Here is a 25,760-nt window from a genome sequence, read left to right on the forward strand (position 1 = left end):
CTTACCCATTTGATAGCTTCTGATTCGCTCCCCCGTTCACTTAATGTTTAGCCCGTATGACGACCGCGTTTTTTCTCCGCCCTCGCCTCCAACACCCTTTAAAGACTGCCATGGGTTTGGCACAGCAAACAATCCGAGGCCCAAGCAATGCTCCAGTCTCCATCCGGGAGACCCCGGTCCACCGGCGGTGATAACGGTAGCTGCCCCGGGTCTTCCATCCTTCATGACACACCCACCTCTTCCCCGAACAAAAAGCAAAAGCAACAACGCCAACGCAACGCGCCATTGTTGAAGGATTTGAATAACACTGATAATACAAAAAGAAAGAGGCTGGCATCGGGTTCGGGTGACGCTTCCTCCACCGACGCCGACCTCGATGACGAAGAGAGTGACGACGCCAACGATGAGGATGACGCTGAAGAAGATGAGCCCGCTGTTTTGGCCCCGTCTTATGGTGGTAAAGGAATAAACCGTAAGGCGGGGCTCAAACTCGGCCCGTCATATTCTAAAAGAGGGAAGAAAGTCAAGCTCGAGGAGAGTGGCTATGGTGATAACAACAATGCTAGCGAAGATGAGTATTCTGCTGGCATGATAAGCTCCGTGTCTTCCGTCAGCTCCGCCAGTGCTGATGGCTCGGTTGCCTCGGAGGATTCTGATGCAGAATACGAGGGGGTGGATGATGTATCTGACGACGATGACCTAGAAGTTGAGAAGCTCGAAGAGGAATTGATACTAGACGAGTATGAACGGGACTGCGTTGGCGTCGCTTCTGGAGCTCGGGGCCTTGGAGACGAGTGGAGTGGTTTCGATGACTTGGAAAGTCGACCTCTATACTCTGCTGGTTCATTCTTTGATGATGAACAGATTCTTTTACAATCTGCGGCAACCGAAGTTGTCATCGACGTGAACTTGACAAACGAGCCCGTCGAGACGCCGGTGCCTAGGAGAGTCCATTTTGCAGAATCCGAGGACGATTCATCAGACTCGGATAGGACAACTGATGATGAATTGCTTTCTGATTTCCTACAACAGGACAGTCTTGATCCTGACCTAAGGCGCATGATTGAAAATGACGGGGATACGCCCAAACGCCCTCGAAACCCGCATGATCTCTTTGCAACCAACGATTTCTACGAGCTTCCGAGCAATATCTACCACGTGGAATCTGACAGTGAAGTTGGCTGCTCCAGTGGCTATGAGTGTAAGTGGCCTGGGCCTACTCAAATGAACAATTTACTGACTCATTTGAAGCTGATGGCGGGGAAACTACGGATGAAGAGGACTATCCTCCACCTGCTACAATAACTCACCCAAGGTCCATCCTTCGTCGTGACTCTAGTGCATCTTTGTCGCCTGATGATGAAGAGAGAGATCAGCAATCACGACCGACGCGTAGGCGCGGTCCACTTCGAGGCACATTCATAGCCGATCCGCATAAACCTGTAGCTGTTGTGGCTCCCAATGGCAAGCAACTGATTGTGATCCCCCCATACGCTTCTTATCGACACGATTGGCTTGAATCGGCAGCCAATAGCTTAGCAAATACTGCTGCAAACAGTCCTGGGGCGACAAACGCTGCCGACGACAGTGATACTGATGCCCTAGTATCCCCTAGCCGCCAGGTCCTTAGCCCCATGTTGAGCTCCGCCGCAAATCTTATGATCACCGCCGTCGTCGGGAACGATTGCGGAGGCCAAGTGACTGGTCCTCCCGAAGCGTTCTACCCGAATGAAAAATATATTCTCGATGCTTTCGAGGATGACGATGAAGACGAGGACAGTGAAGCAGCTCTTAACGTTGATGACTTTATTGACTTTGGCAACGGCTCTTCCGACGGTGAAGAGGACAAGGCAATGGATGATGTGGAGGAATTAGCGTCTCCTCTCGCTGCTTCATCAGTCAATGTCGATCTAACCCCGACTCCGCAACGTATTGCCGAAATCTCACAGCCCAATAGCGCCGAACGTCTTTTGAACCATCTCGATCGCGGAATTGTTACGGCGTTCCGTCGAAACCACACGCGGTATCAAACGCTAATTCGTTTACCGCATCACCGGGAATTCATGCCCGCGAATTCACCTTCTCGTCTCGCAAGCGCTTTCAGACGCTCGAAATTGGCTGATACTCGAACTCCACCACGCAAGCGCAAAGCTAGCAATTATCTAGGCGGTGAGGCCGTTCGAAGAAAACTGCTTGATTCGCATCGGAGAAATACAACTGCAGCGTAAACAAATGCTTGCTGTTTGGCCTCAATACACCCTCATATTATAAGGCAGCGCCAATGGAAAATAAGCTCTGTTTCTACCTGACCGTTTTCTGTCACACCATCGCGTTAGCAGCCTCTGATCAGCCAGACCAATCAATCTACAATTGAGCAATAATCGCCAGCAGAAACCAAAAATATTGGGATCGTGATCGGGCTTGGTCTATGTCTGTGTATCTTGCTCGACCTTCATCTTATGTCTGAGTCTGCGCTATGATATCAAAAAGATTGAAATATGTCTTGTGAAATTCATTACACGCCAGATGCACAAAATTCCTTTGTTGGATTATGCCTAGGCACATTTGCAAATAAACCAGACATTTGTTTCTGTGTGCGTGTGTGTCTTATGAATGAGTTCTCTATGTTCATATGCATGATTTATGGCTCCTTTTTATTATTTAATGCTTGTTTGGTTTTGCATTTTTGCTTGTTTTTAAATACTCGCTTGTTTACGCAATGCTTTCTTACCCCCTCTCAACCCTGCCAGCAGGTACAGAAGACGATTTTCACGCATAAATTACCCTCCCGCCAATTTGAAACCCCTGGCCGAAATGCGCACTGGCCTCGCCACATGGGCTACTATGCATCAGCTTCGGGTTATTATATTGTTATCTGCTGTTGAGTTTGCGGGTGAGTGTGGGGTTTATTGTATCGAATCGAATGTTCGCTATCGCTTTCCTGTTGTTTTACAGGCGTGAATGGAGCAAAAGCAAAAAAAAAGGGAGATAATTTCTCGAGTCGATGAACTCGAGCTGTAAGTGTAGTAATGACTATTGACTTATGAATATCAAATGCAAAGAGTTTTATTTTTCACTCAGTTGTACATCCTTGTCCTACTGCATCATTTTTAGTGAGCCATCAAATCCGCTCTGTAGGGTCAAATTGCAGAATCATTTGCATACCATTACAAGTTTGAATGGATGTAGAGACTGTACAAATATTTACTTGCACATATTGGGTATAGAACAGTGAATGGCAAGGAGCCAGTATAAACTGCAAGAGTAGTACTAATAATCATACCAACAAAGAAAGAAAAAGAGAATATAGAAGTAGGGAGAAAACAAAGCCAGTAACCATGTCATAATATATATGCAATGCCCGGTTTGGCCCAGGCCCACCTTGGGGCCATCATATGATCACTTTAGCAAGTAGGAGCTGGGGATGAACCCCAGGCCCTTTTGCTATTGTCACGCAAAAAAAAAGGGCTAATACCATGGAAAAGGGTCCATAATAGAAACTCCCTATGCATTTTGGATCTAAAATCTCCAGGAGGTTGTTTAGTCCATGCCGGTTATTGTTTCGAACATCCGGTTCCTGGGACTATTGAGGGGAAAAGAAGGTTTTCCCGTTAGTCAACACATGGGCCTTTGTTCAAGCGAGCTCAAAAGTATGTTTGGACAAAGAGGATGAGAACAGCCTATCATGAAGTAGTTTTGCGCTTGATGACTTCAACGACCATGGGAGAATCTATCTCCTCATTTTTCCTGCAGGTTAAGTAGGTCCTGACTGGTTTTGCAGTGCTATATCTCGGAACCAGTTTAGTCAGAAAATACCTCTCTGTACAACATGGATGGTTGTTAGAAAGACAAATTGGACTTACACATTCCCAACAGCAAGAGGTGATCTCAAAAAGGCCATCTGCCTCACCAAACCCCGCTTTCTCAGGGCCTGTGTCAACGTGTCCTCCTTCACATCCAACCGCAAGACCTCCACCACCTCCTGATACGTCATCTGACGATTCTGTATCGAGGAGGTTATAAAGGCCTCAATCTCCTCTAGTTTCTCGTCCGTGAGCCGTCTGGCTCTCCCTGGGCGGCGCTTGGGAGACGCAGAGCGCTTTTGGCAGGTGTACTGCACGGCGCCGAAGGGGAGGTTGAGGTGTTTGCAGATCTGGTGGTAGGTGTGTCCGAGACTGCGCATAAGAAGAATATCGCGGCGTTGGTCGCGGGTGAGGCAGTGGCGGTGCGGTTTGGCGGATCGAGAGGGTTCGGGGATAGGGGGTGTGGATGACGGGTTGGATGAGGGGATGGTGGTGAATGGGAGCGGTAGGGAGGGAAGTGATGGTGGTGGCGGCGGTTGTGTGGGCGTGGCTATCTGGGCGTCCGGGGATTCTGGCCCTAATGGTGATAGTCCATGACTGTGGTGGAAGAGTGGAGTGCTCGCTGAGGAGCTGGGTTGCTTGAGAGGATTCTCCGAAGGGGGAAAAGCTGTGACAGCTAGAGGGGTTGTCGCGGCGGTGGAGGAAGCTGGGGATAGGGGCGAGTCCATTCTCGATGGTAGCTATTCCGTAGGATGCTGCACTTGGTGACTCGGGCCGGCCAGGGGCAAGCGTGTGTACATGGGACTCGAGATACCGTCCAGGCACTGACTGGCTGCATGAGAGGCGACATCAGCCCGACCAGTCTTATCAAGAATTGGGATGTATGCTTGCCGAACGCAATGCAAGTTCGCCAAAATAGCAGGGCAAAAGCGGAACGTGCCAATGGGGATGCATGAGTCTACCTTGAAAAGAGAATAACTCCGAAGCCAATGGCAGCCTCACCAGCCAGGTTTCCTCGAGAACTGGGCTGGGTCGCGGCGGCGCGAACGCAAATCCTTTGACAGTAGAGCCCTTGCGATCAAACTGAGCTAGAGCGAGTAGTTTCAAAGTGAGACCTCGCGAGCAGAATTGCCTTTTGGCCGGTGGACTGCGGTTGCGAGGGCTGATACCTGGGCGCGAGGTTCGCAAAGCCCAGCTCACTAACTCGTTAACAATGTGGAGTTGGCGCTAACAGTATCTGCACAAGACGCAGATCGCGAGATCTTGTCTCGTGGGTGTAACCACGACAGGGCAGCAACAGTGAGTGCGATTTGCTTGATATCGGCGGTTAACAGGAGACGTCGTCTGGCTGACTGATGGGCGATCGAGGATGACATCAAGGATACATCCGCTCGGGCGGTTAGCCAGGCAGCAAACCAGGTTCCGCCCAGGTCACTCTTGATCCCAGCTGCTATTTTGGGCCTGGTGCCGGTCTTACATAAGCCACCCGCCATTCAAACCGGCTTCAACATCCTCGCGCTCTCGTCAACACCAACATTCGACGACAACAACTTCACAAGCACCATCTGCAACAGCGGAATCGACGCGATTGTGCCCTCTAGCGGCATCCACAGGCCACCGCTGGTGTCAGATCGTCTCACTTCCCCGCTGGCGAGCCCACTGCCACGTTTTAAACATCCTCGCTTGGCCCTTTAGCCCCAGCCAAGACGCCCTGTTCACTGCAGCCTCGCCAGCGATTGGTCTCGCTGCTGGCCCCTTGATCCAGCGTGCCTCGGAGTTTTCGAGTGTTGATAGTCTGCCAGATGGGTCCCTGGGGCAAAGAGAAAAATAAAAAATAGAAAAGCTTTTCCGTGCATCATAATGGCTCACAGTGAAGCTGATCTGTGGAAAGTTTGTCGACATTTCTCCATTTGCTCCCTCGCTTCCGGGGTTCTGATTCGTGGGAATCCACCGATGCTGGGCGGTTCGCTGAGAGCTCTGGAAGCAGGTCATGCAGGGGCTTCTTAAAAATAGCCGTCCGACCTGTTGTGGTTTCAACTACAAGAGTGGTGGACACGGCGCTAACCTCCAGATACACAACTTGAGCCAATGTCGGGACTTGAACAGAGAAACCTAGTCGTTTCATGCTCTTTTGCCCACCTTTCGAACTATCAAGTCATAGCGTTTGAACTCGCACCAGCGCGCGCTCGTGATCGTGCCCGATGTCAACCATTGGCTACCCGGTGTTTTCGGTTCCTGACTAGCCAAGTGAGCAAGTTTAGCATCAGATGCAAGCTCTCTCCCATTTTAGCCTGAACTGAAGTTTCGGCTTTCGAATCCCGGTTCTGGACTGGTGAGATGTCGTACTTTCAAACTCGCCACCATGCTGAAGCCGCTCTCCGGGGAGGCCATCGTCAACAGAACATGCATAGTTGCCCTTCCAGCCTGGGGGCAAAATTTTTGGCCAGCAATCGGAAAGTCAATCTCCAATTCGCTGCGCTCTAGCGCCAGGGGTTCTCGCTTCTTTGTTTTGTCTCTTGCTGCAGGGTGAAAGTCCGGACTATATATTAATCAATCTGGAGCTCCCCTCTTGCAGGTTTCAATTCAATTGTCAATTCGTTATTGTTGCAGTTGCCAGGCTGCTTTTCTCCTTTCTGTCCATCATTTCTTTTCGCTATAGTTTTGTTTCTGGTTTGTCAACTCAGCCTTCACTCGTTAATCACCTATATATCTAATTGCCTGTGGCAACAAATATCTCTATCCACTCCTTCCCAAGATCAGCGAGTCTGATCCCATCAGCCCTTGAGTAATCTTTTAGCTCCTCGCGGCTTTCCCTCGTTTCAACATGAAGTTCTACCAGAGCGCAGCCGTGCTCTGGATCATTATCCATCAAGCAAGCGCTACTGTATGTATCCTGAATATCCTCTAATACGAAGAGTTCAACGACATGGCTGACCGGAAGGATTAGTTCTGGGGCATTGGAAAACTTCCCTTCTTCAAAATTCCTTCTAGGTGTGACAATGTGTGTACGCCTGGCCAGGAGAAAGGCTACGATTGGGGTGGCATCAGTGTTGGCATCATCGGCCTTTTCGATGACTTCAACTTCTCCGGCTTCACTTGCAAGAACCTCCTAGATTTCAAGAAATGGACTGGCAAATTCCAGGTATGAAGAGTCCTTTCCCATTGGTTTCCCAACCTCTTTTTAACAACTTTGATAGGATAAATGCATCGAAGGGATTTTGGACAAGTCCAAATCACTCTCTCCGAAGATCATTTCTAGGCAGAAGAAGGGATTCTCGATCGATACGTTCCACATCACTGTTGATATTGATATCGACGTTGCCTTCGAATATAACATGCCCGATGGAAAGATCTGCAAAGAAATCCATCCTTGCTCTCCTGGAGGTTCCATCATCAAGAACACTCAGTGTGGAGGAGCCACCTCTGTTTCCTTCTTTATCCCCAGCTTTGTTGCCAAGGCGAAATGCAAGTTCGCCATCCACAAGATAATCTTCAAGTGCGGCCCTCCTCAGTTCACGAGAACTGTAATCCCCTCCTTGCCAGCCTCGACTAGGACCGTTGATGCCACCACCACCACCACCAACCAAGGCGACAGCACCACCATCACCCTCCCAGGCACAACCACAACCGTTGTTCTCCCTGGTGAAAGCACTACTGTTACTCTTCCAGGCGAAATCACTACCACAACCCTTCCAGGCGAAACCACAGCTACGACCATTCCCGGCGAAAGCACTACAGTTGTCGTTCCAGGTGAATCCTCAACTGTTACTGTGCCTGGCGGAAGTACAACGATTGTTGGTCCAGGAGATAGCACAACCGTTATCGTCCCAGGCACCACTACCCCGGCCGTCACTCCCACCGTCTCGCTGTCAACCTCAACTATATTCACTACTACTATCGTCACCATCACAGACTGCGCTCCCGAAGTTACGGACTGCCCAGCCAGCTCAGGCTCGACTGTCATTGTCACCTCTACGATCGCTGTTTCTACCACGCTATGCCCGGTCACAATCACCCCGACTCTGCCATCGGGCCCAACTCCTACCCCAGGTAACTCAGGTGAACCCTCTTCTCAGGTTACTCTCAATCCAAGCGGTTCCGAAACGAACGTTCCAGGGCAGCCAAGTACCACCGAAGGTTCTTCACCTGGCGAATCCACGCCAGCTGTTCCAGGGCAACCAAGCAATACCGGCAGCTCGACACCAGGCGAGTCTACACCAGTCGTTCCAGGACAACCAAGCACTACCGAAGGCTCTTCACCTGGCGAATCCACGCCAGTTGTTCCAGGAGAACCAAACACCACCGGTGGCTCTTCGCCAGGCGAGTCTACACCTGTCGTTCCAGGACAACCCAGCAATACGGATGGTGCCTCGCCCACTGAGTCGAAACCAAATGGTCCAGGTGTCGAGACCACTTCTCCAGCAGGACCAGTGCCAACCTCCCCATGCCCTGAGGTTGTCCCCAAGTGCTTGAACACATGGTTGGATTTGCTGCCCAACTGCAACTCCAACAGTGACGCCAGCTGCTTCTGTCCATCCTCTGAGTTTACCTCTGCGATCGTCAAATGTATCGAAGCCTGGGGCGCTTCAGATGAGGAAGTCCGAACCGCTATTTCGTTCTTCACTGGTATCTGTGCTGCCTACATTCCCAAGAACCCCGGAATCATCACACAGATTCCTACTCGTATCCCTATCGGCCCACCACCAACTGCAACAGCCCCAGCTGGCGTTACTGTTACCCAGACGGTTCCATGCACGACAATCGTTGTTTCCGAGGTTGTCACTCTACCTGATGCTCAAGTGTCTACCCTCACCACCCAAATCACCGTTCCCCAGGTTGCCTTCACCACCAACGGCCCCTCGGCCAACCCAACTGTTGACCTTGTCCCTGGTCCTGCTCCTGCGATTGCCACTCCCTCCGGCGATGCTGGTGTAGGTGCCTCGACGCTCCTTACTGTTCCAGCTACCGGTCCTGCTGGCCCCACGCCCACAGGCACTGAACTTTTCACTGGCGCTGCTGCCGCTGTCCCTGTTTCAGGTAGACTCTTATTCAGTGCTGCAGCTGCAGCTGCTGGTTTTATTGCCTTTCAGTTGATGTAATAATAAGATCCCTAGTTGATGTTGGGTTCCTATTTCTCTTATGCATATTCACTGTTTACTGTTTATTGTCTTACTCTCTCCGACTCCCTTTGGTTGAGAACAAAATGGACCTCTCTTTGCAGGTTGATGTGTCAAACACACTATTTTCCTTTTTTTTTTTCATTTCATCACGGTTGACGGTTATGGGTGCTGCGGTTTGCATCTCACATAGAGTGTAATTATTATGTGTTCTGATGTTTCGGATATAACGTTAACCTACATACTTAATCAACTAATTCATATACTTCAATTCGGCTGTGCTGAACGTCACATAGGCTTCGAGTATCATGTTCTTGGATCTTTGTAATATTTGAATATGTATGACACTATTTTCAGCTTTAGAATAGGCCAATCATAATTATGTAAATATTCAAAATCCGTTTGATCTCCCCTGAGATCAAAACACCGATTTAGTATGGGTATATATAAAGTGTACCAAGAGCTCTGGGAAGGCCCGTAATCAACGTTGGAGCGACCAACAGCCAACGATAGCGATGTCTCTTAAATAGCAGCAACACTGTCGCTGCCTCAACATGCATAGCCTACAAAGCCAGAGGGCAGAGACATCTGCTTTACCTCATCCAGCACGCTCATAAACGTCAGACCAACCTTAACCAAAAAAACCCCCTATCCAAAAACCAAACACCGCACCTCAATACTCTCCCTACCCCTCGCACCCACCGGCGTCCTCGGATCCACAAACGCCGTATGCGGCACCCTCCTCCCCACCACCCCCTCCCCCGAATCCGAACACTTCAACAACAACCTCTCCCCCTCCCCCATGCCCGACCAATAATACCACTTCTGCCCCGGATTAAACCTCACCGCGGCCGTCTCGCCCGTGCGGTCCGGATACCGATGCTCCACGGGCACCAAGTCCCCTTGCTCCACCGAGGTCGCGGACGCAAACGCCAACGGCATTTCCTGCACGGGCCCGTTGAGCGGACGCCAGACGTTGATGATGCGATAGCGCGAGCGGAGGAGGGTGTCGGCTTCGTCGGGGAGGTGGAGGCGCACGCGCGCCTCGGCGCTGGCAGGGGTCTGGTCGACGTGGGCGCGGGTGACGGGGGTGCGGTGGGCGGCGGGTTTGTTGCGGCGGACGGTGTGGTCGAAGATGAAGACGCGTTGGGCGCCGGGGACGTGGGTGAGGATGAGGTCTTCGACTTCTGGGTAGTAGACGGCTTTGATGTTGGCGTCGTCGGTGAAGGAAGGGTCGGCGCGGGAGGGGGGGAGGTGCTGCAGGGTCTGGAAGGCGTCTTTGTCAAGGGTGAAGTCGGATTCGTGGTTGCGGATGTCGGTGAGGGAGACGGAGTGGGGGGCTTCGGAGTAGTTTTGCTGCGGCTCGCCTGGCGGCGGCGTTTCGACGTAGTAGAATGGTTTGGAGCCGTCGGGGGGAGGGTGGTAGAAGACGATGGAGGCGTCGACGGGGCCGCGGGGGATGAAGCTGGGATCGTCTTGCGCCGGAGTCGAGCTGGCGAGAGTGGCGGTCGTAGACATGGCTGTAATAATTTATCAATGTGCAACTGGAGGCAACTTTTCTGCGGAAGGGATGGCCTGGATATAAAACTCTTGATGTGCTGTAGTTTGGGGACAATTAGATGTCAACCGAGGCCGGCATCACAGCTATTTATCCAGGCCACCTCCCCCACCCTTGAGGGACGATGTCACCCCTTTCTGACGCAGCTGAACCATTGCCAATGCCGCTTATCCAGCGAGGATTTGGAATCCAAATAACTGCCGAGATCTCAACCCAGTGTTTTGCTGTCTTTTTTGGCTGCTGAAATCGAATTTCGCGGAATAAAATATCTGATTAGTAATGTTCGGCATGACGTCATATGGTGCCATGTCTCTCGATTCTGATTGGCTGAGATTAATAATCCAAAAGGAATGGCGCTAAACTGTATCCGGAACCATTTCCGCTGCTTTGGCTGCTGAGTCAGAAACCCGTGCTGCTTTTGTCCAATCGGCTTCGACGGCAAAAATGAGGGAATTCAGGTCGAACAAGAAAGAGGAGACATCATAGAGAATGAAGCTGTACAATTCCCAACACTATCATTGTTAGATACCTGAAGATTACTGATAGCACAAAGGAACCAGCCGTATCAATCGAAGAACCAAACCTGCTATGTTCACAGAAACAAACTCCCGCCAACCATGCTGGCGAGCTGCCCAGAGCATGAACCAGCTGGGAATATGATGCAAAGGAGAGAAACAATCATGATACCCCAAGGGATCCAAAAAGGGGGTTGCAGGAGGAGCTTCTCCGCTGCACGCCTGAAACACCAAAAAAGTCAAGAATAAACAACAATATTTTTAACCCACCCACCTAAATCACAGCACATGTCTAAATGCCCTGGTTCAACTCCCCGATCCCCCCGACTCCACGATGCTGTTACCTGCTAAGATCAAAAACAAATATATCCGCAAGTCTTGCCTGGTCATCTAGTCGTCCTTCCGAGGATAGGCCCGAACCAGATGCACATCCATATCCTGAGGAAAGTCTGGGTGCAAAGTGCTGAATCGCGTGCAGCTAACTGTCATGTCATCGGACTCTGGGGGCACAAGCGTCTCAAGCAGGTGGTTGACAAGGCGCGTATCCATCCAGCCACGGGGCTTGGTCTTTTTCAGCTTCTCGATACGCGCGAGATCGTCTTCGATCTCTTCGGGCATCAGTGACGGTGGAGCCGGTGCTGTGCCGGAGCCGTTGGGTCGCTGGTGATAGTTGCCTAGGATGAAATAGGGCAGGTTGGGTCGGTTTGCGTTCTTGTCGGTGAGTTCGCCAAGAAGATTGAGACCAGCAGTGCCGTTGTGGCGGGTTGATCGAGTCGCGTGCACATTTTGGCTAGCGGTGCGTTCCATTTCTGGAGCAGCGCTGCCATCCTCCTGTCCGCTCGTGTCACCAGATGCTCCCCCTTCGTCGCCTGCACCTTGTGTGCTAGCGGCCCGTTTGGCGCGTTTCGAGGACGACAAGAAATGCAGCGCCGCCACGTGCGCTTGGTTACTATGCATCGCAAGCTCTTTTTCTGTGAACAAAGAGAGAATATTGTATGCCGGCGCGTTTTGCTGCTGATTCAATCGGGCCTTGGCGCGTTCCGCAGGAGTGGAAAGCCCTTCAAGGTTCGGTGATCCAAAGTCGTCATCCACCGGAGCTTTCCGTTTCCTCTTAATGGCTGTCTCCGCAATGATAGCGTTGCCCATGTCGTCAACATCGACCCTATGTCGAGTGTGTCTGGTTTTCCTATTGCTCTGTATCCCTCCCGGGCTCGCGGGATTGGTGATACTGAACTGATTTGGATGAAGGAGGAGGGCATTGGTATCCGCAACGTCGAGCTGTTCCTTCTCGCGCATTAAACGGTTCTTTCGTTGCGAGATTGACAGGCTCAGCCGCTCTCGGATCGTTTCCGTGAGCTTGACACATTCTTCGATGGCGAACCGGTGTCGGAACTCGCGGTCCTGGGATAGCCTATTGAGATTGTCACGATGACGATTCTAATTCACATTAGCAAACGGCCGTCGTTACTCCAGTCAACCAGTAAATGCGCAAATTTGACGTACCATGATGACAGTCAATTCCACATCCCTCTCTTCTTTGCTCCGATTTATCTCATCAACAAATTTCGAAAACCACTTTCCATTAACAGGTGTTTCAGAAACAGTATGCCCGCTTGCGGCGAGCTGCTTCAGTTGTTTCGCGACGTCTTCAGGTGCGTCACTCATGGGCCATTCATCATAAACTTCAGCATTAGCAATAAGCGCCATCTCATTCTGGAGCTCGTGAACATGCTGACGAAAGTGGTAGTCGCGGTTATTTGTAAAAGCTTCCCGGATGTCGTTGAGTCGATCGTGGATTGCCGTGCGTCTTTTGTCTCGTTTCGATAAGGGTGGAGCATGTTGCTGGGGTGTCGGTGAACGGGGGGTCAGGTTTGTCGTCGCCATGATGTGAGAGTGAGCCAGAGCGGCCGTCGTGGGAAGTGGGATACGTCGTCGCTGATAACAGGAGGTTGGGAACGGGCCACAGAGAAGGCTTCTCGCAGCGCTTAGGAGATGAAGGGGGAGAAGCGATTCGACAAGGAGTATGGAAGGATGATTCAGTTGGCAATGACTAGAAGCTCTAGCGGGTCAGCGTCATTGATGCGTCACTATTGACTTGAAGCATAACGGAGCTTGTGGTCACTGGCGGGAGGAACCGACCAAACAACATACCTTTTTACCGACCACGGTCACAATGCAGAAATCTTTTCCAGGGGGAAGACTATGCCTTTCGAGGATCCTCTATGGTGTGATGGTTACCAGTATATATTCACTCTCCGGGAAGATGCGGATATAAGCTGAGGAAGTATCCGATGTGCCCTGATTGTCTGATGCTCGCAGGGCACCCTGCTCAAGGCGGTTCGGTTCGCAGCGGTGAGGAACAGGAGAAAGGTCGCCGAAACGGTAGTTAGGGCGCAAAACTTCGTTCAACAAGCAGTAGGAGATCTATAGCTATTCGACGATAGGGGTTAGATAGCCGTAGGCGACTCAAGGCAAAGCCAGGCCCACAGCCGCTGGAGTTTTTTCTGTCGGGGTTCGTCTGAAAGCAACAGAGCGCAGATCAGGGACGAGGAAGCGAGGATGTAGAATTAAAAGGGGTTCTACTGATGGCGGGGGTGGTTATAACAGTATACCACAGCAGGGAGCAAGTGATGAGGAAAGCGTATAAAAGTAAACAGGCATTCTCCAGCGATTGCAGCGACTTTCTGGCACTTTGCTTCTGCTTGAAGGATTCGGAGTTTTGGCGGGCGAAGCGTGATGTAAGGGCACCAGGGCGGAGGAGGGCGGCAGAAAGGCCGTGTGTGATCACGTGGGTATGCGGTCTTGGCATCAAAATGGGATGAGAAGCGGCTTCAATGGGATTGAACACGTCAATAGCGGTGCTAGGTGAGGGTGTGGCGGAGCTGGATGGTCGGTTCTGGTCTTGGGATTGATTGCCGTGGGTGCTTGTATTGGTACAACTATGGAATTATGTAACTATTATCATGTACTCACTCCCTCCGAATCACATCAAAACAATGTGGCTGGAACGAGAGGAAGGCAAGCTTCAGAGGTGGCCCTCGGGCAACAATGAAATTGAAAACAGATATCAATAGATGAAGCGAAAAAAGGCACAGCATGAACGTGATTGAACAATGAAATCTTTCCCCTATCCGACTATTCAGCGTTGATTGATGGCCTATCTAACGAGAGCACTCCTTGAGGAAAAGCGTTTTGGAAAAGAAGGAGCTATCCTCACTCGTTGCTACTGTGCTAAAAGAAATTAGGTAGAAAAGAGAACATAAAAGCCAGCTTCGATTCCGCAGAACAGAGACGGAAAAAAAGCGAATCCATCAACAGTCTTGCGACTCGCTGGTGAAGGAGCAAGGGAGAAATGGGGTATTGTTCAAAGCAACAAACAAGATGAAAAACAAAATTATGCCCATACGAATTGCGTTCCCTGGCATCATCGCTTGCGTCGATATCGAATTTGAAGACCGAAAAAAAGGAAAAAGGAAATGGAGACGTCAAATATATCCCAGTATATTTTCACGCCTCTTTCTTTTGTTTATCCACGAGTGTCAAAAACCATCAAAAATAAAAAGCCAATCGTTGCCCTGTCGTACTCCTCCTGCCAATGCTTAAATCGATCTGCGGATCACAAACACGCCCAACTCCAGTCCGCAATCCGGCTCGAACCCATCAGGGTACGGCCGGTGGCGAACTCCATTAATGATTTCGCGCAACAGAGACGCACCTGTGACCTCATGAGTAGTAGGATGTCTCTGCGACGCGTTGGTCATAGCATTGTCCGGAAGACGGTGACCCTTGCGCCAGTAGTGGTTCAGTATTTCCCTGGCTCGCGGTGTTTCTTGCTGGATATACCATTCGGTCCAGAGCTTACGGTCAAGCGGGACGTTCGACTTTCCTGCGTAGGTCATAGTGAAGTTTGTTTTTCGGCAAGCGAGATTTGATGATGTATGGTTTTTAGAGCTGATTGCATCGCACAACGCCAGGACACGCGCCCTCATCCCTTCAAAATCATCCATGTACGCGATAGCTGGGAGACGGCCCAGCGCGTTACCCACATCCGACGAGATGCCATTGATAACGGCCAATTGGCGGAGGTGAGGGGCAAGGATGGGGCTCAGATAGTTATCTATGAACGTATCAGCTCCCTTTTTGGTGGGATAGATGAACATCAAACTTCCACCACCCGGAGAGAGTTCAAATAGCCGATCACGTAGCATCGAGGGCCCCTCATTCAAAAACAACGATCGATACTCCTGGGGCGAGGAGGGCGGGAGGTATCTTTCGACGATAGCTACATGCACACTGAAAGGAGGGACAATCGGGGTAGATATATGGTGCCCTGCCGAAGCTTGAAATGCTCCCGGATCAGAGTGGGGATACGATGGGACGGCTACTGCGCTTGAGAATATCGTGTTGCTGAAGTAATCATCTCCACCGAAGAGCAGATGGGGGGTGCTGGGAGGCGATGTTGGCAGGCTGCTGAGACTGAACATTGGTGGTACGGCATGAACGATATTGATGTAAGGAGAATCGTCTTGTTGAAATCGGTTTTGGATAGCTTTGACGATAGGTGTAAAAGCGCATTGCGGCAGCGCCGGCGCCGATGAATCCGATGGTGGACACGGAAGCGTTTGTGAAACCAGCTTTACAGATTCGCCCGGCGACTTGGGGAGCGGGAGCGATGATACTATGGGAAAAACTCAGTACGGTTCAAGGGTAAATAATAGTAGCCCGCCCAACATCACAAGGCAGACCTATTGATTTAACTGACCTAGGGGTAAAATGGCATCCTGTAGCCACCCGTCTGAGCTATCCTCAGGATATTGATTTTGGTTTGTGACACGCATCAAGCTTGTAACACTCTGGGCACCCTGCACAGCGAAAGCAGCTTGCTGCTGGCTTTTCTCAGGCGCAGAGTCTGATTCAGAACTCTCTTTGGCTGATAAATCTTCTGTGCAAGAGGTGGAATTGTGCATAGTAGTTAGGGGGTTGCTATCATGCGATGACAACTGGTGGAGAGGAAGCTGTGACTCTGGGTTCCAGAGAATGTTGTCTTCAGTTTCTGGAGGCGTGAGGGGCAGAGGTGAGCTGTAAGGATTTTCAGGTTTCAATCGGACAGAGGAAGAGGACAATGGAGATGCCATGGTGGAAGAACCCCCTAGCACGGAAGGATAGAATGTTCCGTCATTAGATCGCCGGGAGGACATCAGGCCAGGTGATGGGTTTGCTATTCCCAGTGACTCAAACGACAAGAGCTGTAGCTGGGGGTGCAGCTTTGGCGATAGGCGTGAGGATGAAGATGGTTCTGAGCGCAGAGAGGTGTTCGAGGCACTGCGCTTCGTCTTTGATGAAGGCAAGGTCGGGTGCGACTGGCTGTGGAACCGCTGGTCCCGGTAGAGCAAGCTGTTCCTATCTGACATTGTAGCAAAGGCTTTGCTGCTAGGATGCAGCTCACAGGAAACACTTCGACGGCCCGTTTTGCTCAGAGTATCAGCCGATTCGGAAGCCCAGCGTGGAGAGCAGAGCCTGCTCCGACGACAGGAGGTCAGGTCCGTTTCGATATACGATTCTGCGGCCGCTGCAGATGAAGCGAGGAGATTCTCATCCTTGTGCCGGTACATTCACACAACTCCCAACTCTCTCGCCAGGCCAGACAGCCTTGATGCGCAGTCAATCGACCAACAACGTGGTTTACTTTGCAATCCCGTGTCGGGTTGAGCAAGAGCCTTGCTGGACCGATAGCCTATATCAGAGGAGAAAGGCAGACCGGCGACGATTCGAATCCCAAAAGGGCAGCGAGATGCCCACTATCAATTCCACCGCCGATGATATCCACACTAGGAAAGGGGCAGAGGGGGTGGAGGTCGAGCAAGGGCGGAGATGAAGTGGTTGTCTGACGGACGAACGCACGAGAAGTCGACGTCGGAAGACTTTGACCAGCAGCTCGAGTGGTGCAGAGGTCGATGGATGAGGCAGCGAATAGCCGGAGCGACGATGCAGCAGCAGGACGCGGAGAGGGGTGAGTAAGCGGCAGGGCCTGGGGCTTGGGGGGGGAGAAGCGATGTGCTCGTTAGTTAGCTGGTGGAGTTTGTGAAGAAGAGGGTCTTGACGGGAGGAAGAAAGACTGTGGGCTTGAAGATCCGACTAACAAACTAGTTAATCGTCGATGGGCAAGCGAAGAAACGGAGGAACAAAGAGGCCGTCACAACTTGAACCAGAGCATCGAGGCAGAATCGATGAAGAACCCAATTCTGGCCCAACCGGCGATGGTTCATTGATTTGTGGTCCAGGGTTCCCAGGCGAGAGTGGTCTAGACCAACCCAGAGGGAGCTGCGCTTGCAATCACACGCCCAGCAAGCAACTCGATCGACGACCAGAGTTGAAGGCGAATTGGCCCCTGATAATGCACACAATAGTTGACTACCTTACCCTGGCTGGCGGACGAACGACGTGCAGGCTCGTCTCCTCTTGATCTCGGGACGCTTGCCCATCGCAGCCGCTCCACCGCCTACTTTTACGTTCTCGAGCGACATGATCGTTCCCGAGGCGCAGCCTTGAGTAACTCCGGCTTTGCCTATCTGCGTTTCTGAGGTTCTGTGTCCTCGTTGCCTCATGAGGACGCCCAGGTACTTTCGTGCGCCCGTGACCTGCCATGGTGATCATACTATACCCCAGCTCTCGCAAACGCATTTTACGATATAGTCAAGGTGTTTCGTCCAGATAACTGCCTCCTGATACAAAAATATTCCCGCCAACGCTTTGTCGTGCTGAGTGGCTGTCGCCGAGGCTGAATGCTCACCCGTCCATATGTAACTAACCCTTCCCTCCTGCGACGGCGAGAGGCTGAACTGAACGGCTATTTCGGGTGACATGCTCGCGAGGACCATCCACATGACTTTCCCTATCAGAATGCTGGTTTCGAGAGTACGGAATACCTGCCGCCTCCCCCAACAAGTTGTCGGCCACGGGTTTCCCTCGAAATCCCCGTTATCAGCACGGAGTATAAACCTGATGTTTGAGAGGCGCTTCTCCCATGGATCGAGAGATAATCTCACAAGGCCAGTGGGTCAAACTCTCTCCACTCATCCCAAGGATGAACCAGTCGATCTCCTGACCGAGCTTAAAGATTAACAACGTTCCAGCCCCGGGGCAGGGTCCGAAAAGGAGGAGAGCCGAACCATTGTTTTGTTTGACCACCCAACCATTTCAAGGTCAAAGTCCAGGGATCGTTGCAAGAACGTGTACAGAGTACGGAGTACAGAGTATTAGTTACATCTCAATGGTAGCCTCCAACTAGAGGAGCGGTACATGTCCACGCAACAGGAGGCAAATCCAACTTCTTCAAGAACGAAATCCCTCTCGACGGATACTAATCCAATAACTAATCCTGCAGGAGTCAATCTCGGAAGCTCTCTCAGGCTTCAGCCAAACAGCTGCAAGGCCTTCCATCCATCCGGCAATCACACATATCCCAACGGACAATGAATCCCACCGGCAAGCCTTGCACGGCTCACGAACCGCTCCATCCCAAAAACAAAGTCTCGAACAATCCTGAGACTCCAGAAAACCAAATCCGACCAGCAGATCATCGATGATTCATCAGTCCTCACCCACGTTTTTTTAGGCCCAGGAGCCGCACCAACGAGGGCCTGTGGATCCTGTCTCCGCTTGTGGTGGCGATTACTTCTCGAATTCCGTTTCGGTAACGGACTTTTTCGCCCGTTCGGTCTCCATGAAGGCTCGTGCCCAAAAGGGTTTCAAGGAACCGTGGATAAAAGAACAAACCCTCTTTCTTGTTGGCTGCCTATCAAGCTCAAGTTGTTTGACGCTTAGCCACGTTAATCTAGGCTTTCTTTCCCCCCCCCAACAGAGATGAGACGGAGGGACATTGGGGGAATTTTGGATCGGACCACGCAATTCGTCCTTTACGTGTTTCAGACTTTGTGCACAAAGGCGTTGAGCCATTTGACTAACTATGCACTCTGTATATATGTAACATTACCAAACATGGAGTACAGAGCGTCAGTTAAGAAGCTGATATAGATGGCCTTTTGAGTGCAAAAGAGTGGCCTTTTTTTCATGATAGAGGATCAGAAATGTGTGGGTGCTAATTGGAGGATACTTCATGAAGGTAGTCGGGAGAATCTTTAACCCTTCGGATTTGCTTAATGAATAGTTGAAGAATATGATGTTTGTTGATTCCAACAGTTTCACGCAGGAGATTGATCCTCCGTCTCCGTCTATTTATGAAAGCTGACGACAGTAGATCCTCTTTCTTCCATATCAATATTTTCTTTTCAGTCAGAGCCAAAGGAACAACCCAAAGGTTTTTCGAGGAAACATGGGGGGAAGACCCCCGAGAGATGAGAATGAGCAGACTCCCGGTCTTTCTGGGAGACGAAGGAAGAACAAGAGGAGAAGAGCATGCAGAGGATGAAGGCATAAGAGAAAGTGCAGCCCCTTAAATGAACTGTGCTTATGTGGAAGGATAGAGCGGCCAGCTTGGGTTCAATTTCCCTTGATTAGCAGCTTGATGTCGCTGGATAACCGTCCATTTCCACGCCCTAAGATGGTTCATATTCTTAGGCGCCACGGCGACTTGGTGCTTATCAAATCGATATCTACGGGAAGAAACACGCCATCTCTCGCCGAATTTAGTTCGTTTTCGGCCTCGGGCCCAGAAATATAGGTCATCACCGCGCTGAGCTTTTTTCATGTTTTCCTTGCCAAATAACTAAAGAGAGACTGACTGCTCTTGAGGAAAAGAAGCCGGTAAAAATCATCAATATGGTTTCTTCTCTGTCTTTTCGATTGCTAGATTTCAGCTAGTATCGGATGCTCAGTCTTTTGGAATAGAGCTTCTCTTCCCCTGTATTTTTCGCTCCCTGGCTGCTCTAATGAGGTAAAGGGGGATTGCATGCATGCTCAAATACGGAGTATTATCATCGTAATCCGTGAATCGTGCGCCCGCCGTTATTCTTACCCGCGTCAATTCGTCACTGATTGCTTTTGGGGGGTCGTATTTGCCCGCATTGCATCAATCGGCTCCGTCGGTGTTCAAGATCCTTTGATGCCGCCGTGGAATCCAGATGATCTCTCTTCTCATACTCCGGACGCCCGCTCACGAACTCGTTACATGTCTAAAAATCCCTGTAACATAGTACAAATCTTCTTGAAAGTTAATGGGTGCGATCCCGAAATAAGGAAAAAAAAAGAAAAGAACTGAGCAGAGGGATCCTCCCTTTCGTATTCGCTCCGGGGCGACCTGCAGGCTGCAAGAAACATTCGACGCCTCATCTGTCAAACACGGCTGGCTTTCCCGACATTGCGTAGCGGCCTCCCAAATCCGCCTGCCTGGCCCTGCCTGGCGTCCAATGACATGAAAGAGATTGACTCATTGACTTCGAGGCCGCGTTATCAGAAATCCAAAGTCAGGAGCACGGACGGATCGTCTGGCCCAATTGAACTTGCAAACAGTCATCCAATTTATCTGACTCGTGTGGATGCTGAGAAGCTGCCGGCACGATCGTTAGCCATAGACGATATATCAAATCATTTCTGACGGTCAATTCTTGCTCGTCACCGCCACTGCGAGTTCATCTTGTGATAAAAGTTGGCTTCGCGAGAAGCTGATGTCCTTGCAGACACGATCGGGACCAGCCTATCACGCCGTCAATGTGTGAAAGAAAAGCAGGATGTGGCACGACGGAGAGGTCCTCGAGCTCTCTTGAATGCATCCAAGCGATAGCGCCTCTCCTTCTCGCATTAAAGCCAACGATCCCACTCACCTGGCACCGAAGCAAGGGTTAAAAACGCCATCAAGCAATGACATGGAATGGCTCATAACCACTCAAAGTCCGTCCAGTTTCTCAAACATCCCTTCTCCTCCGGTACTTGAGAGATTTATTTGATGTGACTGCGGCCCTTCGCGAAGGGCCTGAGCGCCAGTCTCATCTTCCTGTTCATTTCACCGCTTCCGGCTTCGACCCCCCTCGAATGGCGGCCAACGGGTTTCCCGTCGTTTCCTCCTACAATGTTGTGGTGGAATGTCTCCTGTGCTCGGAAATTTGGCATTCGATTCTCCCTTCTTGTCAGCCTCGGCTTTACAATAGTTATACTGAGGACCCTTGACTGCACGTAATAGTCCAGCTTTCTGCTGTGTTACATCCAAGATGGGCGACTTGCAGAAGCCCGGATGGTATTGCAATGGTCGACCAGACTTCTAGACAGCCCATCATGGTGGGACAGTGTGCTGTGTTTTCAACGGCCCTGTCTTGTCAGAATCTGAGCACCCAATGAGCTGCATCATTTTTATTTACCTTTTCCCGCTTCAGGCACGGCCGTGGAGCCGCAGAGTTCGAATCATGTTTCGAAAAGAAAGGGACTGTGACACTCGCCAACCGCATAGGATGCTCGGCACTGATATTCATTGAAAAGCTGTGAATAGAATTGTTTCGGGGAGAGACAAAGTGGAGATACCTTGAAACTCGCGGAACCAAAACGAGAACGTTCACGGAGATACGTATTTTGCAGAAAATGCACCATTGGGTTGAGGAAGGACTCGGATTACCAGCGAAGAAAGGCCGGTCCAACTACGCCAGCCGCCGCTATGACCATGGACCTGCTTCTAGCTGCCCTCGAAGCTGCGGACTTTTGAAAGGGTTTTTTGCTTTGATAATAATTCGGCCTGCTCTTCGCGAATCTGAAGGCTCCGAAAGCGAGACGAGGGCTTCGACCAAGCGTCGCTCCTGGGCACGTCAGCCGATTACCTACCTACAAAATGCAAGCGGAGGACAAATCAAGCATTGTTGGCTGAGCTGGCGGATGCCTTTTCCAGTAAAGAAGCAGACTTTCAATCCCTCGTCAAATTTTGCTCGCCCCAGAATGTGTCTCTTTCGGACTAAGAAACTGCATATTGGTGCGATATGCAGGATCTACCCTTGCTAGCAGGCTCTACCGGTCGTGCTGTGGTTCCCCAGGCATACACAGATTGCCTGTCTATTTTCCAGCCCTGTCTCATCTCTTGGAATTTTGTTGCTTTCCATATCAGCTTCGTTGCCGAGAAGCTGGGATTCCACTTTGAGGGGCTAACAAGCGTTTTTCTTTCCATCTCGGTTGACTCTATTCCTAATAATGCGTTTGATAGCCACGGTACCTGCCTATGACTGAGTGGTGGTATCTCCGTTGAAAAGCCAAAGATGAGTTGAAAACAAGCCGGAAAACATTTTTTGGGAGTGGATTAACCAGACAGTCATTGTTTAACAGAGTGAGCGAAATAAACCTAAGACGGGGTATACCGGATATCAAAATACGGAGCCATGCCCAAAATGATATAGATCTTTACCAGCGCAAAGGAATCCTCGAGGTAGATTGCTAGTCCCAGAGTCTAGTTTCGGCGTCTGAAAGCGAAAGATGAAAGGTGCTCTAGGCCGTGATAGTAAAATAGACGGCAGCAAGGAATTAAACGAAGAAGTAGCTATACTTCGGTAGGCGCTCGCCGGAGCGAATTGCAAGTCGGCAATGGCTGAAGGATAGGGCACAGCTCCTTCATAAACCTGGATGGAATCGGTATATTCCGCACTGTTCAATGGTGCAGGTAGCACAAATAGGGGAGCGAGACTCTTTTTTCATGCTCTATTCGTTCGGAACGAGGAAAAGAGTACTCGCTTTCTCTTGGTTGCATGTCACTTAATCGTCAGTAGTCAATCCCATTGATTCATATTCAAATAACTGCTTGTAACACTTCAACCTGCCGAAAACCGTCAACGAAGGCCTGCAGCATCCGACAATGCTAAAGCTGCTGTAGACCGCTCTGCCGTTCCAGAAAGTGTCAAAAGGCAGATACTTCCGCGATACTTGGCAAACACCTGCTCAAACGTCCGTCCTGGCTGCTGTCTGATATGGCAGCCTGTGTTTCTTGCCCGTCCACACTTCATCGGCTTCGTCTTCCGTCAGAGCATCAGCAGCGAAAGAGTTGGCAGAAACCCTGCCGCAGATTCCGGGATCTTGCCTTGGGCCAAGGCGCTGTTTTCATCATCACTGGGTTTAGTTAGCTCGGCATATAGCAATGGAGGGACGAGGATTTACCAAGATCGAGTTCAAAAACCATTGCAAAAAGTAATATATCGAGCATTTTCTCTCCTTAAAATAGATACACGCCGGGGTCTAGGGACAGAAGATGGCGCTTTTGGGCCCCTCATCGTCGGCTGGTGAGGTCGCTGGGGCTAAAGATGATGGAAAGTTGGAACTGCGGACGACGTGTTTTGTCCCCTGAAGAGAAACACAGGCTTGTCCAGCAACAGGACGATTGCTGGTTACACTCCGCCTGCTGTGCTCTCTTGTTCGTCTTAAATCTTCCATTCATTCAAGAGCTTGTCAAGAGCCTTCCCTCGTTGTTGGTCGCAACGGTGTTTCTGTCGCAAACCTTGAGCTCCGTGGGTTGCGCGTAACGACACGACAGGCTTCACTCCCTCAGTTCGCTTCTGTTTCTACAGCTTCAATTCTTCACTCTTTCTTGCAGATTGTGCTCTGAAAGCCTTTGAGTTTAGATTGTTATGGGAGGTCTCTCTTGTTAAGATGAGGATTTTGTCATTTTCTGCCCTAGCAGCTCTCACTGCAGTCCTCCTCCAGCCGCACAGTGCCTGCGCCATTTCAAAAATCTCAGCAGTTGGCTCAAAGTTTTTCAATGAAGAAGGAGACCAGTTCTTTGTCAAAGGTGAGTTGCATGTATAAACAATGGCCTATGCTATTGCTAACTGCTGCTCCTGGAACCACAGGCATTGCCTATCAGCTCACTCCTCATGACCCTCTCATCAACACCACGCAATGCCGCCTTGATGCCAATTTGATGAAAGAAGTAGGCGCCAATGCCATTCGAGTCTACCATGTCGACCCTGACGGCGACCATACTGGCTGTATGAAAGCGTTTGCGGACGCGGGAATCTACCTGTTTGTGGATTTGGACGATTTCCCAACCCAGATTGAGCAGGTAAGAGAGTGTATCGCACCGGGACGTGTAAGGACCTTCGGGCTCACAGAGACTTTTCTTATAGGGCAACCCGACCTGGAATAAGACACAATTGGACGCGTTCAAGCGGAATCTGGATGAGTTCCAAAAGTTTGATAACACGGCTGCTGTATTCGTCGGCAACGAAGTCTTGACCACGAAGAATGGCTCACATGCGGCTCCTTATATCCTCTCGGCAGCTCGAGACATTAAGGCTTATCGTGACTCGCAAAATTACAGAAAGATTCCAGTAGGTTATTCCGCAGCAGATATCGCGGAGTTACGACCAATGCTACAGAACTACCTTGTCTGCCGTTCAAATGTCGCAGAGACCCTCGACTTCTTTGCACTTAACGCGTACGAATGGTGCGGCGATTCTTCCTTTACACGCTCGGGCTATTCAAACCTCCAGGACCAGGCAGAAGGGTTCCCTGTGCCAATTCTCTTCTCTGAAACTGGGTGTAACACGAACCGTCCAAGAGACTTTCAGGACTTGACTGCGATCTACGGTTCTGAGATGAACGGAACATGGTCCGGCGCAATCGTCTACGAATGGATTCAAGAACTTAACGACTACGGCTTGATAACGTACGGCAAAGCTTCCAAAGAGGACGCGGAAAAGGATGAAACCCGCACGGTCATCATGGATGGTTATTATCGCCAGGGCAAACCAAGTCCGATCACACCTGATTTTACTAATTTGAAATCCCGCTGGGCCACATTAACACCGACTGGTGTAGCTTTATCCGACTATTCGAATCAAGCATCCTCCGTTACTGCTCCGCGCTGTCCGGCGTCAACATCCGGATGGGAAGTTGATCCTAGTGCTCCATTGCCAACTCTTGGTCAAATGGTTGCGACCACCACCACCGGCTCAAAAGCCACCCAAGCAGGAACTGGAGCGACGTCAGCAGCGTCGCACAAGAACAGCGCAAACCAATTACTCCCGTCGCCGACCCCTGGGACCACGATATTCTCGTTCATGGCGGGGGCTCTGATTGGACTAGGCGGGATAATTGGTTGGTTGCTCTAAAAAGGCAATCGATCAAAATCATCAATCGCAGGTCCCACGAAACATCTTTTCAGATGCACAGGATAAGGAGTTGTGGCTCCTCGAGCATTTCTCGGTCTGGTTTGGGTTCTGGTTGGGTTCAAGATGGCGGCGTGGGGGGTTGTTTTTATGTGGAATATGGGGAATTGTGCATTTGTTTCTGTGATATTTCCTTTGTTCAATGTTCCTTCTTCTCAAGGCTATCGCGCTGAAAGTCTTTTGATTTCCAGTATTGATTAGCATGGCAGTTTCTGATGTTTATGATACCCATGGTCTGCTCAACACGAAAAATAGTCTCTTACACTATGTCCAACTCTTTGTTACATCCTGTTAGCAAGAAAAAGGAGGCGGTAAATAAACTTCTGATTTCAAGTGCAAATTTCGAATCAAAGTGATATAACTATGACTCTATCAGAAACATAAGGAGCTAACATTGCCAGACAGCGGCACAATAGCAAGTTGGAGAAATCCAACCAGGACACAGGCTTAATCAGAGTAGGTGTACATGCAACAGCAGCAGGTCTTGTCATCCAGGGAAGGTTTAACCGGAAAAATAATCGCTAAAGGGGATAAGGCAATTGTTTCAGTCTCTGGCTCGCTCTCCAACTCCCGCAATTCATCGCCTTGGGCGCCAGGGGGGTTACATCACACACGTTGGTAGTTGGGACATGACAATTTACCGATAAGAAAAATCGGAACAATGTTCTTATAATGTATTG

At 50.5% G+C, this 25,760-nt stretch overlaps 7 protein-coding genes across 7 annotated transcripts; 3 read left to right on the forward strand and 4 right to left on the reverse strand.

Moving 5' to 3' along the window:
* Window positions 1-147: 147 nt before the first annotated feature.
* On the forward strand, window positions 148-2,228 carry UREG_07279 (uncharacterized protein; the record flags this gene model as incomplete). The annotated part of the gene is made up of 2 exons (XM_002582460.1): window positions 148-1,201; window positions 1,252-2,228. 2 exons carry the CDS (start codon window positions 148-150, stop codon window positions 2,226-2,228), a joined length of 2,031 nt encoding a protein of 676 aa, XP_002582506.1.
* Window positions 2,229-3,683: 1,455 nt separating this feature from the next.
* Window positions 3,684-4,531, reverse strand: UREG_07280 (uncharacterized protein; the record flags this gene model as incomplete). Its single annotated transcript, XM_002582461.1, has 2 exons — window positions 3,684-3,783; window positions 3,864-4,531. The coding sequence occupies 2 exons, from the start codon at window positions 4,529-4,531 to the stop codon at window positions 3,684-3,686; spliced, it is 768 nt and encodes a 255-aa protein (XP_002582507.1).
* A 2,096-nt stretch (window positions 4,532-6,627) lies between these two features.
* Window positions 6,628-8,902, forward strand: UREG_07281 (uncharacterized protein; the record flags this gene model as incomplete). Its single annotated transcript, XM_002582462.1, has 3 exons — window positions 6,628-6,687; window positions 6,751-6,945; window positions 7,001-8,902. The coding sequence occupies 3 exons, from the start codon at window positions 6,628-6,630 to the stop codon at window positions 8,900-8,902; spliced, it is 2,157 nt and encodes a 718-aa protein (XP_002582508.1).
* Window positions 8,903-9,568: 666 nt separating this feature from the next.
* On the reverse strand, window positions 9,569-10,438 carry UREG_07282 (uncharacterized protein; the record flags this gene model as incomplete). The annotated part of the gene is made up of 1 exon (XM_002582463.1): window positions 9,569-10,438. One exon carries the CDS (start codon window positions 10,436-10,438, stop codon window positions 9,569-9,571), a length of 870 nt encoding a protein of 289 aa, XP_002582509.1.
* Window positions 10,439-11,383: 945 nt separating this feature from the next.
* Window positions 11,384-12,877, reverse strand: UREG_07283 (uncharacterized protein; the record flags this gene model as incomplete). Its single annotated transcript, XM_002582464.1, has 2 exons — window positions 11,384-12,430; window positions 12,497-12,877. 2 exons carry the CDS (start codon window positions 12,875-12,877, stop codon window positions 11,384-11,386), a joined length of 1,428 nt encoding a protein of 475 aa, XP_002582510.1.
* Window positions 12,878-14,592: 1,715 nt separating this feature from the next.
* On the reverse strand, window positions 14,593-16,128 carry UREG_07284 (uncharacterized protein; the record flags this gene model as incomplete). The annotated part of the gene is made up of 2 exons (XM_002582465.1): window positions 14,593-15,671; window positions 15,756-16,128. 2 exons carry the CDS (start codon window positions 16,126-16,128, stop codon window positions 14,593-14,595), a joined length of 1,452 nt encoding a protein of 483 aa, XP_002582511.1.
* A 7,432-nt stretch (window positions 16,129-23,560) lies between these two features.
* Window positions 23,561-25,023, forward strand: UREG_07285 (uncharacterized protein; the record flags this gene model as incomplete). Its single annotated transcript, XM_002582466.1, has 3 exons — window positions 23,561-23,699; window positions 23,761-23,972; window positions 24,037-25,023. 3 exons carry the CDS (start codon window positions 23,561-23,563, stop codon window positions 25,021-25,023), a joined length of 1,338 nt encoding a protein of 445 aa, XP_002582512.1.
* Window positions 25,024-25,760: the final 737 nt, after the last annotated feature.

This window comes from Uncinocarpus reesii, genomic scaffold, assembly GCF_000003515.1.
Source record: "Uncinocarpus reesii 1704 scaffold_5 genomic scaffold, whole genome shotgun sequence".
Classification (NCBI taxonomy): Eukaryota; Fungi; Ascomycota; class Eurotiomycetes; order Onygenales; family Onygenaceae; genus Uncinocarpus; species Uncinocarpus reesii.